Source organism: Chenopodium album, chromosome 17, assembly GCF_948465745.1.
Source record: "Chenopodium album chromosome 17, dcCheAlbu1.1, whole genome shotgun sequence".
NCBI lineage: Eukaryota > Viridiplantae > Streptophyta > Magnoliopsida > Caryophyllales > Amaranthaceae > Chenopodium > Chenopodium album.
The window spans coordinates 42,573,405-42,589,556 of NC_137850.1; the positions used below are offsets into that span (position 1 = coordinate 42,573,405).

The 16,152-nt window shown below is 33.2% G+C and overlaps 2 protein-coding genes across 2 annotated transcripts; both read left to right on the forward strand.

The window, feature by feature from the left end:
* The first annotated feature begins 1,985 nt into the window (after positions 1-1,985).
* Positions 1,986-5,937, forward strand: LOC145589773 (uncharacterized). Its single transcript, XM_081646459.1, has 4 exons — positions 1,986-2,457; positions 2,563-2,721; positions 3,268-3,336; positions 3,702-5,937. Exons 1-4 carry the CDS (start codon positions 2,046-2,048, stop codon positions 5,807-5,809), a joined length of 2,748 nt encoding a protein of 915 aa, XP_081502585.1. The 5' UTR covers positions 1,986-2,045; the 3' UTR covers positions 5,810-5,937.
* A 3,235-nt stretch (positions 5,938-9,172) lies between these two features.
* LOC145589774 (uncharacterized) lies at positions 9,173-15,388 on the forward strand. The gene is made up of 4 exons (XM_081646460.1): positions 9,173-9,706; positions 9,834-9,992; positions 12,708-12,776; positions 13,171-15,388. The coding sequence occupies exons 1-4, from the start codon at positions 9,271-9,273 to the stop codon at positions 15,273-15,275; spliced, it is 2,769 nt and encodes a 922-aa protein (XP_081502586.1). The 5' UTR covers positions 9,173-9,270; the 3' UTR covers positions 15,276-15,388.
* Positions 15,389-16,152: the final 764 nt, after the last annotated feature.

The following is a 16,152-nucleotide window of genomic DNA, read 5'->3' on the forward strand; positions in this document are numbered from 1 at the left end:
ATAATATTATTACATGACTTATAAGTTGGTCCCTTCCCTACGTAATGCATTGACTTGACTAGTCAAAGTCTAGTGAAATAGGTTTTTGGTAGCCATAAAAATTATTTAGGGGCTTTAATTATTTTGTACGTACCAAAGGCTTTTGGTACTTAGCTAGATGGGTACAACTTATCACAACTTAATTAGGAAAAACAGTTGAATTTTCTACTCCTACGCAAGTTATTATTTGAGGCTTAAAATTTCCTAGGTTCTCAATTTAAAATGTGTTTTGGGACAAAACCTTGTTTTACGGGTTAGAAATTATGGTTAAATTGGTCAAATTTATGTAATACTCCGTACGTCTTTTTCAGCTTATCGTGTAGACAGGGCTATAAATTATATGGCTGACGACAATGGTTATTTGTGTGACTATGCCTGTTCTTAATTTGTTTTGTTCGGTGAGAATACTGAAAAATAAGTTTTCATGTCTTATTCATTTTTATGACTGAACGATGATAAAGATTCTAACATAAACTAATTCCACATTGTATTTTATTTATTTATTTTATTTTATCGTCTCTAACCATGTATCTTGAGTTATAATTAAAAAAAATTAAATGATTAAGTTTATTAAATAATCTAAGCACCAATAAGAGAGAAGGTAAAGGTTATTGAGTGTTTAAATAATTTAAGCACCAATAAGTTGCTGTAATCCATTTTCAGATAATTTCACTTGTTGAGTTGTTGTTATCGGTTACCTCAAGCAATTAATTTTGAAAACTGATACTGTATTATATTCTAAGCCTTTCTCTCTTCATAAATCTAAAGACCCAAATGCAAATAAACTAAAAACTCACCAAATATTTCTTGGCTTCATTAAATTTTACTGAATTGATATTTAGGAGCTGGCCATTGATGTTCGAACATCGGAGTATTGCTGCTGACAATAATGGTCTATAATCACGATTAATTTGTATGCATCGGTCTCGTCATTTCCATTCACCTCATTTGTTAGGTTTCTCTTTTCTAATAATTTTAAGGTTATTTTGACCTTTACCACCTGATAAAAATCAAAAAATTGCTTTTACCACCGTCACAATCAAAAGTTTTATTTTACCACTTCATAAAAAAAAAATAAAGTTAGATTTTACCATCACAACCTAACTTCGGTGACGGAATTGAAAATTGTTGTGGGCCTCACTAGTTTTCATCTCCGTTCAAATTAAAAGGTAAAAACCCAATTTCCTCTCTCTCTTCATTTTCTCACCTTCCCTATTCAATTGCAATCAATTTCTCATCTTCCTACATCAAATTTTCTGAAATTTAACCTCTCTCCTCTCAATTTGTTTTATTCTCTCTTAATTTCATCACTATCTTTTGCATCTGGAGAAGAGGTCCCACCACAAAATTTTTTTGATGGTGATACACTTACGGAGGACATTTCTTGCTGTAATTAACAAGCACCAGCATCAACCATTACTTCTAATTGAACACAATTATCATTCTATAAGTGCTAACAAGTTAAGCTTGTTGAGTTGTTGTAACTTTAAATTAAATAATTTGATCCCAATATATATTCTAACTAAACACTTACAAAAATATTATCATTACTGGTGTCAAATACACAACTTTTTTTTTTAAACATCAATGCAAAAGTTTAACCACAAATATAATTACGAAATTTTTTAATCCCTGGTCGATGCAAATCAAACAAAACATTATGTGACTATACACATTTAGTAATTACCAGTCAAAAAAAAAAAAAAAACATTTATTAATATTTATCAATGAAACGTACTAGGTGTGACACTTTGAGCAAATAACAGGGATTTTCATTTTTTTTTTAAATTTTTATTTTGAGCTGAAGTCTTTATCACACTATTGTATTCCACACTTATTAAAACACGCTAATGGGTTAGAAAAAATCGGGAGTAAAAACAAAATGATTATTGCGTTATTGGCATCGAGCCATTGGCGCTTAGCTTGGAGATCCCTGTATATAAAGGCATATCTTTCACAAGTTATAAATAAAGAGTTAATGCACTTAATTCTCTGTGTTAGAAATAATGATGATGCTTAAGTGGCAATTATTAGTAGAAAAATACCTGATATGGTTACTACTATTGTTAACACCCTTTCTATTTCATCAATTTGGTCAAGTTGATTGTTGTTTAGAAGAAGAGCGCCTTGCTTTACTTGAACTTGAGGCATATATGAATTCATATTCAAGCCCAAATTATTCGACAGATATATCGTCCAACCCCGGAGAGATTAATTGTTGCAAATGGTATCAGGTTCGTTGCAATGTGTCCACTGGACGTGTTACCAAGCTACTCCTCAACTGGATGGTGGTAAGAGATGATGAAGATGCAATGAAAAAGCCATTGCTATTCAATGTGACATTATTCCGTCCTTTCAGCCAACTCATATGTCTCGACTTGTCGAATAATGGCATCAACGGCTTGGTAGAGGATCACGGTATTATTATATCTTCTGGTTCTTTTTGCATTGCAATATAGCATTATGTTTTGTATAAGTAGTGCATATGTTAGTAATTAACAATTCAAGTGTCATTCTGATTAGGTTCAACAAATATCTCCACTTTGAAGAATCTACGGGTTTTGAAGTTGGATTTCAACAATTTAGGGAGTGGCCATATCTCTGTAAGTGATCTCACGTCACTCAGGACATTGAGCATCTCTTATGCTAGTTTGAATGAATCCAGCTTCCCATTGTACCAAGGTAATTGCACCTTTCAATTGAAGCTTTTTTCTATGTTACACATCTTTTAATTAGTCTTTGAGATGGATAGCTAAATACCAACTTGTTATAATCTTTTCGATTTATGATTTTTGAATATTAACTTTTAATGAAAATATAATTTATATATGTGAATAATATCTAAAGGGTATTATTCTTCACAAAAATTTTATATTATTAGGATATGTATCCTATTAAAATTGGACATTTAAAACCAAACAAAGACATTTTGTAGAGGAAAAGAGTTGGTATAAAGCGGGAAAATTTGGGAGAAAAGGGGAATTAAGTCATTAAAGGGTCATGTGACCCTCACATAACATGGTTAACACCGAAAAATAAAAATCAAATGTGTTATTCCGGTGGGAGGTAGTCAATTACAACATTTTATACTTTATAAGGTAGTTAATTACAACATTTTGTTTTTAGGATAGTTTTTCGCAAAATTCAAAGTTTAAAAGGTAAATTTTCACAAAATATCCTTTATATAATGTATACTTCCTATTTATTGGGTCTTCTTCGTCGTTACAGAATTGTCAAATTTGTGGAAGCTACGAGTACTTGATTTGCGTGACAATTATTTTTCTAGTGACATCCAAGGTAAGTCCCCATCTATGGCTTAACACACAACTCTTTCAATTAAGTACTTCCTTTTATATATATATATATATATATATATATATACAAATTTATGGTCAATGACAAATTAATACGACCAATAGGACCAATTTGGGTTTTGATCCATCACCAACAAAAATTATTTTGTTATTTTGCAACTTAAAAAAAAAAGTAATCAGCTAATCACATAATCTGTACAGCTTTACTTGAATTGCTTCTCACATTGTGAACTTATATATTAAACAAAGTTAGGCATAGAATCTAAACCTGGCAATTAGTGGAAAATATAAAGGATTGGATTTTAGTTAAATTCCTAAACTTGATCGTAAATCAATTAATACTTGCAGGTACTTGGCTTTGTAGATTAAGGAATCTTCAGAAATTGTATCTTTCTTTCAATAATTTCAAGGGTGGCATACCTCCTTGTATTAACAACTTGACATCCCTACAGACTCTTGATCTTCATTATAACAATTTGAGTAAGGAGTTACCAGACTTGTCAAATCTTAAGTCCTTGCAATACTTGGATCTCTCATTTAACAACTTTGAGGGCAAATTTTCCATGCATTCTTTGGCCAACCATTCTAAGCTTCAGGATTTATCTCTATCAAGAAATTACTTATTACAAGTCCAAACAGAAGATAAATTATGGACACCCACTTTTCAGTTGCAATCCTTAGTCTTAAGTGATTGCAGGTTGAATGAGCCACTTGGTACTATTCCCAATTTTTTGTCATTTCAATACAATCTGACTAAAATTGTCCTTTCCAACAATAACTTGGTGGGACCTTTCCCAACTTGGTTGCTCACCAATAACTCTCACCTTCAGTATTTGATCCTGGATATCAACTCTCTTACTGGAAATCTTCAGCTTCCTAACCATACAAAACCACTTTCTGAGTTATCAATCTCAAACAATAAGTTTAGTGGTGAGCTACCTGCAACTATTGGTTTTGTGCTTCCCAATATTGAAACATTAGACTTGGCAGAGAACTCTTTTGAAGGACAAATTCCATCTTCAATCAGTCGGATGACAAATCTTGATGAATTGGATATGTCCCACAATAACTTCTCGGGAGAATTACCAAGCAGGTTGCTCAGTAATTTAAGCTCCTTAAGAGGTTTGGATTTATCATATAATAATTTGCAAGGAGATGTAATTCCAGACCATATAAACCTACCTTCTTTAAGATGGTTAAAGTTGAATAACAATAATTTTGGTGGGAAAATAAAGGATGCCCTTGTTAATTGTTCAAGCTCTCTGGATTTATTCGATATCTCCAACAACAAGGTATCTGGTAGGCTTCCATATTGGATTGGTAATTTCTCCGTGTTAACATTTCTTTCAGTCTCAAATAATGTTTTGCAAGGCCACATTCCTATAGAAATAACCAAGCTTGGACTGCAATATTTAGATTTGTCGGACAACAACTTCATTGGGAAAATAATACCTTCGTTCTACAACCCTTCGTTACTGCAATATTTGCATTTAGGCAAGAATAATCTTACAGGGTCAATGCCGGATATGTTATCAAATTTCTCTCAACTAATTACACTTGATCTAGCGGATAATCATCTTATGGGCAACATCCCAGGGTGGCAGAGTAAGTTCCAAAATTTGAGAGTACTCCAACTTGGTGGTAACCAGCTACAAGGTGAATTACCTTTACAGTTGTGTGAGTTGGCTAATATAAACATATTAGACATATCACACAACAACCTATCCGGAGAGGTACCACCATGTTTCAAAAATCTATCATTTGGAAAGATATCTGATGATCCTAATGAAATTGTTGACAGAGAGGTTGAAGACAAAGTGAAAGTCCTTGTAAAGAATGATTATCTCACCTATATAGGAGACAACCAACTAACTATGTCAGCATTAGATTTATCATGCAACAAACTTACGGGTTTGATTCCTCCAGAATTAGGTGAGCTTGAACATATCCAATCCTTCAATTTGTCCTATAACGATTTATCAGGACCCATCCCAAGTAGCTTTTCCAATTTGAAGAATATTGAGAGTTTGGACCTTTCCTTCAACAATTTGAGTGGCAACATTCCTTCGCAACTTGTTGAGCTCAACACATTGGAGATCTTCAATGTGTCGTACAACAATTTGTCTGGAAGAGTGCCCGTGTCCGGACAGTTTGGTGGCTTTGATGAGAGTAACTATCGTGGGAACCCAGGACTATTTGGGTTCCCGGGAAGTGACTTACACAATCAAACACGAGTGATGCCGCCTAGTTCTTTGACCAAAGACGGTGGAGATGGAGACCAGGACGAAACCTTTGTACAAGACTTCTTATGGAGCTTTGGAATGTCCTGTGCAACTATATTTCTAGCAACGATTGCAGTTCTGCACATCAACCCTCGTTGGCGTCAAGCTTGTTTTGATTTTGTAGATTGGTATATTCTTTGGTGGTTGCCAATGTCATGGCGGTTATTGTATTAAATTACTCTGTATTTTTCTAAAAGTTTTGTACCGCCGTAATGAGTGATTATGTTGTATTTCCTTCTTATGAGACTTACTTGTAATAATGTTTGAAGTTTATGATTGGAGTTTAAGGACAACTTGCCACACACACTTCTTTAGATGTTTTTATAGTGGTCGTTTAATACTACCTCCGGTATAAATTACTCGCAACTTTGGGGTATTATTTATGAGATATAAAATATTCAAAAGTTGCGAGTAATTTGGACCGGAGGTAGTATATAACTATCATAATATTATGAGGGTAAATATATGATCATTTTATTTTTGCACATTATAATATGGACATAATTAGTTTTGTTTGAAAGTTGAAACAATTACTACTTGGACTAGACAGTGGATGAGTGAAAATATTTTTATTTTTGAAATAGTTTCGTGAAATTCTATACTATTTTATGAATCTGAAAAAAAAAAAAAAAAAAAAAAAAAAATCGCTTAAGCTTGTTGGCTGTGGTCTAAACTAACTCATCACAAGACGTATTAAGAAAAGATTTTTTTTTTAGATTAATAAGACTTTTGCCTAAACTTTGAAATGGGTTTAATTTTATATAGGATTTGTCTAAAATTATATTATACTCAAATGGTTGTCAATTTTATCTATCGGAGATTTATTTTAAATTCTCAATGAGTCTAATAATACCATCCTATACGGCATGGCATTCACATTAATTTGCTTACACTTGCTTGTATTTTGTGTAATGTATGGTTGGTGCACCCGGAAAGAACATTAGGTATATTTAAAAGAACATGGGCGAAAAAAAGAACATTATAGATATTTATAAAGAACGTGAGCATAATATGTTCTTTAAATTTGATTAATATGTTCTTTGAGTTTGAACTATATGTTCTTTAATGTATGTATATTAAAAAAAAAAAAAAAAAAAAAATCAATCACCCGAGTAACTAGAAAAAAGAACATGTTCTTTATTGTATTATTATGTTCTTTTTGTAAAGACTTTATGTTATTTGGTTAGAGGTGATCAAAGTTAGACCGACCCGGCTTGATTTTGGACGGGTTTGGGCAAAAAAATTTCACCCCCTAATTCGGTCGGACCCGGCCCATAAATTTTACTTTTTGGGCGGGTTTGGGATTGCATTATTATGCATTTTAGTTGATTTTTTATACTCAAAACGAAAAGTCCGCACGGCCGGACCATTTTGGGCAAGTTTGGGCACAAAAACTTCAGCCAAAACTTGGTCGGACTTGAGAAGTGAGCTGATTTTTTAACCTTGGCCCGGTCCGTCCAATGATCACCTATATCTTTGTCAAATACGAACATGTTCTTTTTTGTCAATATGATGTTCTTTTTCAAACACGTTTAACCACCCAAATAACCATGAAAAATAACATGTTCTTTTTGTAAACACTTTATGTTCTTTATAATGTCATGTTCTTGTCAAACACAAACATGTTTCTTTTGCCAAACACAGGTATGTTCTTTTTCAAAGACTAGCATGTTCTTTTTTTTTTGTCCATGTTTTTTAAAATATGTCTAATGTTCTTTCCGGGTGCACCATGCGCATGGTGCACCGCATGGTGCACCCGGGTGCACTATACTATTTTCATATTTTGTGATGGGAAAAAAATGTCAAGAATAAGTCAATGTTTGGGCGTTTAGCATGATAATATAACTTAAACAAATCTTAAGTTAGTTTTACAAAATTACATTTGGTTTCTAATTTGGGCTAGTGATCAAAGTAGGAGTTAAACTTGGTAAAAATAAACAAAAAAAAAGGACAAACTAATGTGTAGTGTCAAATAGGCATAGCTCTTCATTGGCCTATAAATTACGAGTAGTTATCCTGACTCATATACGGAGTACAAAGCACTTCGTATATTTGGTATATATATTACTCGTTGTCGTATTTCGTACATCTTAACAATGTGAAATTGTCAATGCATTGCATATTTGCATGGTCAATAACTCCTCGCCATTTATTGTTATGTGATGTAAAATCAATAACATGCAGACGAAGACCAGTTCAACTGGGCCTCTTTAAGCTAAGCCACTTGTAAATTCAAGTTCAGCCAAATTGTGGAATTTTAAGAACATTTCACACTACCTTAATTACTGATTTAGACTACTCAAAAGCGATTTTTCTGAAAAATAACTATTATTATTCCACAAAACAGATCAATTTGACTGGAAAATTAATTATAAGATGAAGCAGCTTCTGCATTTTGTACTCATTTTTTTTTTATAAATTTGTTTTTATTTTTTTTGCATTGACTTAATAGTACATAAAAAGTTGACTCAACTAAATTTAAACCTTAATTTTATTTGTTTATATTTTATTTAATGACTACTGTACTGAATACTGACTGGACTTTCAATGAAGAAAGCTTTGGCTTAAATGATGAATGGATTTCAATTTCGTGTAGCAACTACTAACGTATTAGGGAGTTTAGCTAGTAATTGTGAACCACATATTCTAACTTGGATTTTTTTAAAACGGTAAAATAGAGGGAGGGGGCTCCCACCCTGTTACAGAAATGAGGGCTGTGAGGAATCAAACCTCCATCACTTATCCCTCCATCTTTTCATTCCTTATATTCTAACTTAGATATGAGGGTAAATATGTATGTGTAGTAATTATCAATTACATGAATACTAAATCAATCGCAATCGGTTTTTGTTCTTTTGTTGAACAATAATATAATTACATGACTTTAAAATGGCCAAAGTCTTTTGAAATTTATTTTAATAATCCATGACTTGACTTGTCAAAGTCTTGAGAGATTTATTTTTTTTAAAAAAATATTTTCTCCTTTTTCACATCAACCTGACTATAATATTAAGACACCCTATGTGCCCCATTATTTTTCTCAATTATTGAATCGTTTCACCATATAATTATTTTCATAATTTTTTTAACGATTTCCAATAATCAGTAAAAACATAATATTTTTTTGGGATGTTCTTACACTATTCTTTGAAATATGACTATCAAATTATTTTAATGATAAAGAATATCAGATTGATTCATTTTTTTCACATTATAATATGGACTTAGTTAGTCTTCTAAGATCTACAACGCAAATATAATTTTTTGAAAATTTTAATCCAACTACAATACGTACATATTTTTCAAAAAATTATAAAAATAATAATAATAATTTTAATCCACTATTCTATACTTAATGAAGCAAGCTAAAAAAAACAACAATAACAACAAAGTCCTAGTCCCATATAGAAAAAGGGTATAGTTAAAACAAGTTGACAAGGTAATGCAAGGTTTGGCAAAAAATTATACGGAGTTGCGTTATTAGCAATTTAGCATGCATTATGCTATTGACTCACTAGTTGACTTAATTTCAGCCTGTGCTTAGCTTATAGAATATAGACCCCTTTATATAAAGTCATAAATTCACAAGTTAAAACTAAAGAGTCTGAACTTAATTCTCTGTGTTAGAAATAATAATGATGATTAAGTGGCAATTAGTAGAAAAATACCTGATATGGTTACTACTATTGGTAACACCCTTTCTAGTTCATCAATTTGGTCATGTAGAATGTTGTTTAGAAGAAGAGCGCCTTGCTTTACTTGATCTTAAGGCATATATGATTTCATATTCAAACCCAAATATAAATTATTCAAACCCAAATTCAAATTATATTGTTCCAATACCATGGTCCAACCCCGAAGAGATTAATTGTTGCAATTGGTCTGAGGTTCGCTGCAATGTATCCTCTGGACGTGTTACCAAGCTATTCCTCGACATGAAGGTGGAGAGAGATGATGAAGATGCAATGAAAAAGCCATGGCTATTCAATGTGACATTATTTCGTCCTTTCAGCCAACTCATATATCTCGACTTGTCGAATAATAACATCAACGGCTTGGTAGAGGATCACGGTATTATCATATCTTCTGGTTCTTTTTGCATTGCAATATATAAAGATAAAGTGTATAATATAGCATTATGTTTTGTATAAGTAGTGCATATGTTAGTAATTAACAATTCTAGTGTCATTCTGATCAGGTTCAACAAATATCTCCACTTTGAAGAATCTACGGGTATTGAAGTTGGATTTCAACAATTTAGGGAGTGGCCACATCTCTGTAAGTGATCTCACTTCACTCAGGACATTGAGCCTCTTGGATACTAGTTTGAATGAATCCAGCTTCCCATTGTACCAAGGTAATTGCACGTTTCAATTGAAGCTTTTTTCTATGTTACACATCTTTTAACTAGTCTTTGAGATGGATAGCTAAATACCAACTTGTTATAATCTTTTCAATTTATGATTTTTGAATATTAACTTTTAATGAAAATATAATTTATATATATGTGAATAATATCTAAAGAGTATTATTCTTCACAAAATTTTATATTATTAGGATATGTATCCTATTAAAATTGGACATTTAAAACAAAACAACGACATTCTGTGAAAAACTATCTTATAAAACACTTTATATGCGAGTACCTAATAAAAAAAATATTGTAAGAAACTACCTGAAAAACTATCTTATAAAACACTTGCGAGTACCTAATAAAAAAAATATCGTAAGAAACTACCTTATAAAAGGATAAATATTGTAAGAGACTACCCTGGGTCAAAAATCATCGTTAACTTTTATTTTCTAGCGTTGATAATGTCACGTGCCAATTAAGAAAAAAGGAGGGAAAGGGTGAATTAAAAGTCATGTGATGTGGTTAACGCCGTAAATGAAAGTCAACGGCGACTTTCCAACTAATGGAAGTGTCTTACAACATTTACCCTTCTATATAGTAGTTTTTTACAACATTTTTTAATTAGGCAGTTTTTCGCAAAAAAAAAAGTGTTTTATAAAGTAGTTTTTCACAAAATGTCCAAAAAAAAAAAAAAAAAAACAAAGGGAGTATATATTTTAACACATTTTTTTTAAAAAAAAAAAATGGGTGCACAATAATTATTTTACATCCATCATAAGATATAGTCTAAAGTAATCAAAAGTTACCCCTTAAATGAATACCAATTCAAATATGCATAAGAATAACCCAATACAAATAAAAATTATCTACGCTTTATTAGTAAAAAAAATTAAAAAAAAATCACATTTTAAATGACTAAAAATCAATTATTAGTGATTGAATGTAATTAAATTACCTTTATAAAACTTTTTGGGAAATTCTAAATGGTACTCATCAGCTTTTCTTTTTTCTCAATGGTAAACACTTAAATATTAAATTATCTTTGGTAATCTATAATTTCTAAAACTAATCTAGTGGTAACATTAGTTAAGTATTTTACACAAATATTAACCATGGTTAATGTTTTAAAATGAAGAGAAGTGAAATGCCTAAAATACCCCTATTAAAAAAAAACCACCACACACTTCTTCCCCCCTCCCCTACACCAGCCCAACCCTTGCCTACCCACGACACTGGCACCGGCACTAACCTCACTAGTCATTCCCTCTCTTTTTCGCGGCGCTGATGTTTCCATCACCACCTTGACCATCACCCTTCCCGCTAAGCCAAAACCACCACCCAATTTTCCTGCTGTCGGCCGAAACCCTATAAACCCATTAGCCTAAATCGAATTCAAAAGAGATTTGAGCTCAAAAGAGTTGGAATCTGAATTTATGTGCCAGATTTGAAGGTAATCGGAGGAATTAGTCAAGTAGCGAGATGATCGGGTTTGGAGCAATTGAGTTGAACGACGATGCGGTTTTGGGAGTGTTTAAGGAGGGAGGCGATTGCGAGATAGTTTCAGGTAGGAGGTTGTGGGTTTTTGGGTTAGCCGGTTTTAGTCGGCGGGGGGTTGGTCAGATAATGGAGTGGAATATGAGGGGAATGCATGGAAAGGGGAATGGGTAGTTGGGTCACCCGACAAGGGGAGGGGGATTGGGTGATTGGGGCATAGGCTGTTTTAAGGGGTTTCCGGTGTCACGACATGGGAACAGGGGAGGAGAGTCGGCGCTGACGCCGAAGCAGGGTGGTCTATCACGACTGGCGCTGAGGGGACAGGGTTGGTTGGGGCTGGCAGAGTGGCAGCTGGCGGGGGAGTGACTGAGGATGTTGGGGTATTTTTTTTTTAATTTTTTTAAAAATAATTAATTATTAAAAAAATACACAAAACTAACCATGGTTAATAAATGATTAAATTGATTAACTAATATCACCATTGAATTAATAACGAAAATATACATGAGTACCAAATTAAAGATAATTAAAGTTTTTGTTGTTTACCAAAAAGAAAATTAAAAAACTTGTGAGCACAATTGAGAATTTCCCAAACTTTTTTTTATTGTCTATTTATATAAAAATTGTATTATTTTTAAAGTTTCAAAAAAAAGGTAAAAAGTTATTCTAAAATTAGCTAAAAGTTACCCTTATACTACTGGATGTACACTAACATTTGTGTAAACCGGGTGTATACAAAAGTATTTCCTATTTTAATAATACTAGCCACATTTATTACACAAATTTTTATATGTTGTTGGTCACACTATGTAACCGGGATTACTTATTCAGGGGTTACTCGGTCAAGGGTTACTTATTCAAGGGTTATTCAGTCAGTTAAGGATTTCTCGGTCAGGGATTACTTTTTCAGGGGTTAATGAGTCGGTCAAGGGTTACTCTCACACAAACGCGCTAACTAATTGAGTAACCCTAGAATAAGTAACCTTTAACCAGCTGAGTAACCCCTTACTATATCACTGGCAAAAACGTATGTGCTAACTGACTGAGTAACCCCAGAATAAGCAATCCTTGACCGACTGAGTAACTCTGAAATGAGTAACCCCTAAACAAGTAATTCTAACCCCGACCACATGGTGTGGCCAACCACACAAAAAACCACCGTGTGTATTCATTTATTTATATAATGTATACTTCCTATTTATTGGGTCTTCTTCGTCGTTACAGAATTGTCAAATTTGTGGAAGCTACGAGTACTTGATTTGGGTAACAATTATTTTTCTAGTGACATCCAAGGTAAGTCCCCATCTATGGCTTAACACACAACTCTTTCAATTAAGTACTTCCTTTTTTTATATATATATATACAAATCTATGATCAATGAGAAATTAATAAGACCAATAGGACCAATTTGGTTTTGATCCATCACCGACAAAAGTTGTAACATATTAAAATTATGTATTAGTTTCATTAGTGGTATTTTTGTTATTTTCCAACTTAAAAAAATAAGTAATCACATAATTTGTACAGCTTACTTGAATTGCTTCTCACATTGTGAACTTATAATCAATGGGAATATATTAAACAAAGTTAGGCATAGAATCTAAACCTGGCAATTAGTGGAAAATATAAAGGATTGGATTTTAGTTAAATTCCTAAACTTGATCGTAAATCAATTAATACTTGCAGGTACTTGGCTTTGTAGATTAAGGAATCTTCAGTATTTGGATCTTTCTTTCAATAATTTCAAGGGTGGCATACCTCCTTGTATTAGCAACTTGACATCCCTACAGACTCTTTATCTTTCTGATAACAATTTAAGTCAGGAGTTACCAGACTTGTCAAATCTTAAGTCCCTGCAACACTTGGTTCTCTCAGATAACAACTTTGAGGGCAAATTTTCCATGCATTCTTTGGCCAACCACTCTAAGCTTCAGGGTTTATCTCTATTAGGAAATAAATTATTACAAGTCCAAACAGAAGATACTTTATGGACACCCACTTTTCAGTTGCAATACTTAGACTTAAGTGGTTGCAGGTTGAATGAGCCACTTGGTACTATTCCCAAATTTTTGTCATATCAATACAATCTGAGTGTCATTAACCTTTCCGACAATAAGTTGGTTGGATCTTTCCCAACTTGGTTGCTCACCAATAATTCTCAACTTCAATCTTTATTCCTGAATAACAACTCTCTTACTGGAAATCTTCAGCTTCCTAACCATACAAAACCACTTTCTGAGTTATCAATCTCAAACAATAAGTTTAGTGGTGAGCTACCTGCAACTATTGGTTTTGTGCTTCCCAATATTGAAACATTAGACTTGGCAGAGAACTCTTTTGAAGGACAAATTCCATCTTCAATCAGTCGGATGACAAATCTTGATGAATTGGATATGTCCAACAATAACTTCTCGGGAGAATTACCAAGCAGGTTGCTCAGTAATTTAAGCTCCTTAAGAGGTTTGGATTTATCATATAATAATTTGCAAGGAGATGTAATTCCAAACCATGTGAACCTATCTTCTTTAACTTGGTTTAAGTTGAACAACAATAACTTTGGTGGGAAAATCAAGGATGCCCTTATTAAATGTTCAAGTTCTTTGCAAATATTTGATATCTCCAACAACAAGGTATCCGGTAGGCTTCCATATTGGATTGGTAATTTCTCCGGGTTAACATTTCTGTCAGTCTCGAATAATGCTTTGCAAGGCCACATTCCTATAGAATTAAGCAAGTTGGGACTGCAATATTTAGATTTGTCGGACAACAACTTCATTGGGAAAATAATACCTTCATTCTACAACCATTTGTCACTGCAATATTTGCATTTAGGCAAGAATAATCTGAGGGGGTCAATGCCGGATGTCTTGTCAAATTTCTCACAGCTAATTACACTTGATCTAGTGGATAATCATCTTACGGGAAACATCCCATGGTGGCTGAGTAAGTTCCAACACTTGAGAGTACTCCAACTAGGTGGTAACCAGCTACAAGGCAAATTACCTTTACAGTTGTGTGAGTTGGTTAATATAAACATATTAGACATATCACACAACAACCTATTTGGAGAGGTACCAGCATGTTTCAAAAATTTGTCATTTGGAAAGAGATCAGTTGATTTTAATCCAATTCATAACTATACATTTCAAGACAATGTGAAAGTCCTCGTAAAGAATGATTATCTCACGTTTACAGAAGACAACCAACTAACCATGTCAGCGTTAGATTTATCGTGCAACAAACTTACGGGTTTGGTTCCGCCAGAATTAGGTGAGCTTGAACATATCCATTCCTTCAATTTGTCCTATAACAATTTATCAGGGCCCATCCCGGGTAGCTTTTCCAATATGAAAAATATTGAGAGCCTAGACCTTTCCTTCAACAATTTGAATGGCAACATTCCTTCCCAACTTGTTGAGCTCAACTCATTGGAGATTTTCAATGTGTCGTACAACAACTTGACTGGAAGAGTGCCTGTGTCTGGACAGTTTGGTAGTTTTGATGAGCAGAACTATCTTGGAAATCCCGGACTATTTGGGTTCCCGGGAAGTGACTTGCACAATCAAACACAAGCACTGCCGCCTCGTTCTCATATCAAAGACGAAGATGGAGACCACGACGAAACTTTTGTAGAAGACTTCTTATGGAGCTTTGGAATGTCGTGTGCAACTATATTTCTAGCGACGATTGCAATCCTGCACATCAACCCTCGTTGGCGTCAAGCTTGTTTTGATTTTGTTGATTGGTATATTCTCCGGTGGTTACCAATGTCATGGCGGTCTTTGTATTAAATATTTGTATTTCTATCTCTTGTGATTGTATCACACTATGTAGCAAGCAATTATGTTATCATGAGTACAATAAACTTCGATAAGTAATCTAGTAGCCTTCTAATTTTATTCTATGATAAGTTGTGGATAATTTACAAGTAACAGGCCATACTAATAACTAAAATAATTCTTAAGGTAGTTTTTTTAAGATTACATTTGGTTTCTATTATGGGCTAGTGATCAAAATAGGTTAACTTGGCAAAATGGACCATAAAAAGTCAAACTAGTGTCAAATAATTTTTCATAGGTCTAACAAACTCCTGTGTTTGATAAATGTTTTCCCACATAATACATTAGAGTTTTTTTTTTAATTATCATAATTAATAAGATCATCATCCATCTCAATGCCTTCAACTAACTACTTGCTAAATCATGGTAGACTTCTAGTGGAGCTTTAGCATGTATGTCATTTGTCATTATGATTCTAGAAACTATAGCAATCCTCTACATCTAACCTCAACTATAGATATCTCCGTAAACGGTTAATTTCCTTCATTGTATTACTGTGCGAAGAACATCATCATAATACTAAAAATTTCAGTTTGTAGCATCATAGTATGTATCTCCTGTATATTTTTCCATCAGACCAATGTAACGTCTAAAAATCTGAAATGATTGTAGCAACGACTGCAGTCCTGCACATCATTAGTCAGACTGACATACATATTTTGCACACAACGCATGAACGCATCCCAAATCATCCTCAAAGACCATCGTAACCACAATACCATTGTAATATGTATCTTAAGCAACATATAATATTAGTATAACTACACAAACCTCGTAAATTTTATAAATTTTTTTGATGCCCAGTATGCAGAAATGCTCTAATGAATTT

Coding starts and splice junctions, on each gene's coding strand:
- LOC145589773 (XM_081646459.1), top strand. CDS start 2,046: ATGATGATGCTTAAGTGGCAATTATTAGTAGAAAAATACCTGATATGG. Junction 2,458..2,562: donor CGGCTTGGTAGAGGATCACG/GTATTATTATAT, acceptor CATTCTGATTAG/GTTCAACAAATATCTCCACT. Junction 3,337..3,701: donor TTTTTCTAGTGACATCCAAG/GTAAGTCCCCAT, acceptor TAATACTTGCAG/GTACTTGGCTTTGTAGATTA.
- LOC145589774 (XM_081646460.1), top strand. CDS start 9,271: ATGATGATTAAGTGGCAATTAGTAGAAAAATACCTGATATGGTTACTA. Junction 9,707..9,833: donor CGGCTTGGTAGAGGATCACG/GTATTATCATAT, acceptor CATTCTGATCAG/GTTCAACAAATATCTCCACT. Junction 12,777..13,170: donor TTTTTCTAGTGACATCCAAG/GTAAGTCCCCAT, acceptor TAATACTTGCAG/GTACTTGGCTTTGTAGATTA.